Source organism: Trypanosoma equiperdum (genome assembly GCF_001457755.1).
Source record: "Trypanosoma equiperdum strain OVI genome assembly, contig: ctg_19, whole genome shotgun sequence".
NCBI classification, from domain to species: Eukaryota; Euglenozoa; class Kinetoplastea; order Trypanosomatida; family Trypanosomatidae; genus Trypanosoma; species Trypanosoma equiperdum.
The window spans coordinates 11500-14812 of record NW_027124060.1 but is presented as its reverse complement, the minus strand read 5'-3'; the positions used below and the strand labels follow the sequence as shown (position 1 = coordinate 14812).

The following is a 3313-nucleotide window of genomic DNA, read 5'->3' as shown; positions in this document are numbered from 1 at the left end:
TTTTTTTTTTGAGTGTTTTGTTGTTGGTGTCGAGTTGATTCTGTGTTTGTGCGTAGTGGGGAGTTTACAAAGGGACAGAGGATGTTGGGGCTGCAAACTAAACAGAGTGGCTTAAAGTGCCACAACAATTTATGTTCTTCCTTCCCCTTCCTTTCCCTTCCCTTTCCTTCTTCCTAATTCAATTCAGCACAATGTAAAGGAAAATTAAAAAAAAAATAAAAGAAAAAAAAGGGAATAGGACTAACAAGAAACAAGAAGGAAGGAATGAAAGGGAGGGTTTCCCCTTCTTGCTTCCGTTTTACTTCTTTTTACCGGGTATCCCTATATTTATGAACTCAACGGCGGTGGGTTAAATAAATTGAGGGCCTCAAGTCGGGATGGATGGGTGAATTGTTGTCCTTCATTTCTTGTTATTTTTCATTTATTTCATCAAGTGCCCGCACTCTCTTCTGCGTACAAAGGGGTGGACAATTTTGTCTCTCATCTGTCATTCGATGGGTTAACTCTTCTTCTTCTTCTTCGTTCCATCCGCTTAGTTGTTTGTGGGAGGCAGTAATAAGTGAGTGTTGGCGGTCCTCTGTCCCTTATATAATCATTGTTGCTATTATTACTATCGTTGTTACTATTACTAGTGTTGTTATTATTTTTATTGCCTCTTTCATAATTTTTTAAATTTTTCTTTGTTTTTTGTCCCCCTTTTCAGACATCTCGCAAATAGAAAGAAGGAAGGAAGAGAGGAAACTACAAGGCAATAGGGCACATTAGGAGAGGCCACAAGTATGGATGTAATATGCTCCGCTCTTGCTGGCGTGATGGCCCGAGCGGTTTGTCATCCTCTCGATACGGCTAAAACTGTGACCTTCACGGGTTTCTTTGGAGATAGCAGCAGTTCCCTTCATGTAAATTCGAAGGGATCACTGCGGCATGTCGCGAGTTCTATTTGGAGGCGTGAAGGGCCAGGTGCCTTCTACCGTGGTGCGGGCGTAGCGATTGTTGGCTCTGCACCGGGAACTGCACTGTATCTAACAACATACACGTGGTCTCGAGATTTCCTTCAGGGATATGTGAGTGCAAGCCATTCCTCTTCCTTTCTTAGCACCATACCTTCTTCATTTATTCATCTTATTTGTGGACTCTTTGCCGAGTCGGTCAGTTGTATCTTTTGGGTTCCTATTGACGTAACGAAGGAACGGCTGCAGGCGCAGTCGTCGTTTGTAGAAGGGCGATACAAAGGCAACTGGGACGCCATCCGCACTGTCGCTCGCTACGAAGGTGTGCGAGGTTTATATAAGGGTTATTGGTCAACATTGGCATCCTTCGGACCCTACTCGGCAGTATACTTTGGTTGCTACGAAGTTTTTGAGAATGTTCTCAACGAGCACATGTCATTAGGAACATTTTCTTCTTCACTCTGTGCAGGAGGTATGGGGAATATTGTCGCCTGCGTCGTAACAAACCCTCTGGAATTAGTGAAGACACGCTTGCAGGTACAGCGGGCAGTTCTCTCCGTCAATGGAAGGCCAACTGCCGTTTACGGATTTCCTTTCCGTTACAAGGGGTTATTAGATGGATTGTGTGCTATTGTTAAGAGCGAGGGTGTATGTGCGCTGTGGAAGGGCTTACCGATCAGAGTGACATTTGCTGCGCCCAACGCTGCTTTAACAATGGGGTTCTACAGCTATCTTAAAGGTAATATGGCGTAAAAGGCAATATATAACATAGTTGGTGCATAATTCTTCATCTCTTCCCCCTCTCGGTGGTGGAGGGGTCGGCTTGTCGTTTAAAGGGGAAACACCTCCCAAATTTTTACATTGTTACAGAATTTCAATGAATATCGGAGGGAGGTCACGGGCGCACTCTTGTTCTCCCTTTTGCCTTTCCTTCTTCTGCTGTTGGTGTTACTTTTTTATATTTTGAATACTGTCGAAGAACCCTTTACTCCTCTTTCCGTTTTTGTTTTCTCCACAAAAATAAGCTATTTTGTTGCATACGTAAGTCTACATTTATTTATACATTATTCTTTTTTGACAGAGCTTGAGCAGGTACTGGTAGTGCGGATGCCTGTAGCCACGTCGACGGAACCGCAAACGTATGTGTTTACCAAACCTGACACATCGGGATGGAAGCTGAGTGACTTTGAAATGGGTGACACGCTAGGGACCGGCTCGTTTGGTCGCGTGCGCATTGCAAAACTGAAGAGCAGGGGGGAGTATTATGCAATAAAATGTCTAAAGAAGCATGAGATACTAAAGATGAAGCAGGTACAACACCTGAACCAAGAGAAGCAAATTCTAATGGAGTTGTCACACCCCTTCATTGTGAACATGATGTGTTCCTTCCAGGATGAGAACCGCGTCTACTTTGTTCTAGAATTTGTGGTAGGTGGTGAGGTATTTACTCACCTTCGTTCCGCAGGCCGTTTCCCGAATGACGTAGCGAAGTTCTATCATGCGGAGCTTGTGTTGGCCTTTGAATATTTACACTCGAAGGACATTATCTACCGTGACTTGAAACCTGAGAATCTGCTACTTGATGGGAAGGGACACGTCAAGGTGACTGATTTTGGTTTTGCTAAGAAGGTGACGGATCGTACCTATACGTTATGTGGGACACCTGAGTATCTTGCACCTGAGGTAATTCAGAGCAAAGGACATGGGAAGGCTGTGGATTGGTGGACGATGGGTGTTTTGCTGTATGAATTCATAGCTGGCCATCCTCCCTTTTTTGATGAAACCCCAATTCGGACGTATGAAAAGATTCTTGCGGGCCGGTTCAAATTCCCCAATTGGTTTGACTCCCGTGCGCGGGATCTCGTAAAGGGTTTATTGCAAACGGATCACACGAAACGGTTGGGCACGCTGAAGGATGGCGTAGCTGATGTGAAGAATCACCCATTCTTCCGTGGTGCGAATTGGGAGAAACTCTATGGACGTCATTATCACGCTCCTATTCCTGTAAAAGTGAAGAGCCCCGGCGACACAAGTAACTTTGAGTCGTATCCCGAGAGTGGGGATAAGCGGTTGCCCCCGTTAGCACCATCACAACAATTGGAGTTCCGTGGGTTTTAGGTGTGTGTATGCATGGCTTTGACTTGCGGTGCTGTTATAAGTTCGAGACAGGAGAGGAGGTTAACGTAGAATGACAATTCCGCTGCTGTTTCCACTCCAGTCATGTCTCGCGTTGCCGTAGATGTTTGTATCGCTTTGAGTTCTTTTCGTTCTATTGTAGTTTTATTCATTTTTCTTTTCTTTTTTCTTTCATACTTTTAATTTACTCTGTTTTCCCTTATTTTGATGATTGTGAGGGAGCGTTC

The 3313-nt window shown here is 44.5% G+C and overlaps 2 protein-coding genes across 2 annotated transcripts; both read left to right on the top strand.

Annotated features, from left to right (window-relative positions):
* Positions 1-779: 779 nt before the first annotated feature.
* Positions 780-1703, top strand: TEOVI_000055700 (mitochondrial carrier protein; the record flags this gene model as incomplete). Its single annotated transcript, XM_067223872.1, has 1 exon — positions 780-1703. One exon carries the CDS (start codon positions 780-782, stop codon positions 1701-1703), a length of 924 nt encoding a protein of 307 aa, XP_067079973.1.
* A 354-nt stretch (positions 1704-2057) lies between these two features.
* On the top strand, positions 2058-3068 carry TEOVI_000055600 (cAMP-dependent protein kinase catalytic subunit 1; the record flags this gene model as incomplete). Its single annotated transcript, XM_067223871.1, has 1 exon — positions 2058-3068. The coding sequence occupies one exon, from the start codon at positions 2058-2060 to the stop codon at positions 3066-3068; it is 1011 nt and encodes a 336-aa protein (XP_067079972.1).
* Between the last annotated feature and the right edge of the window lie 245 nt (positions 3069-3313).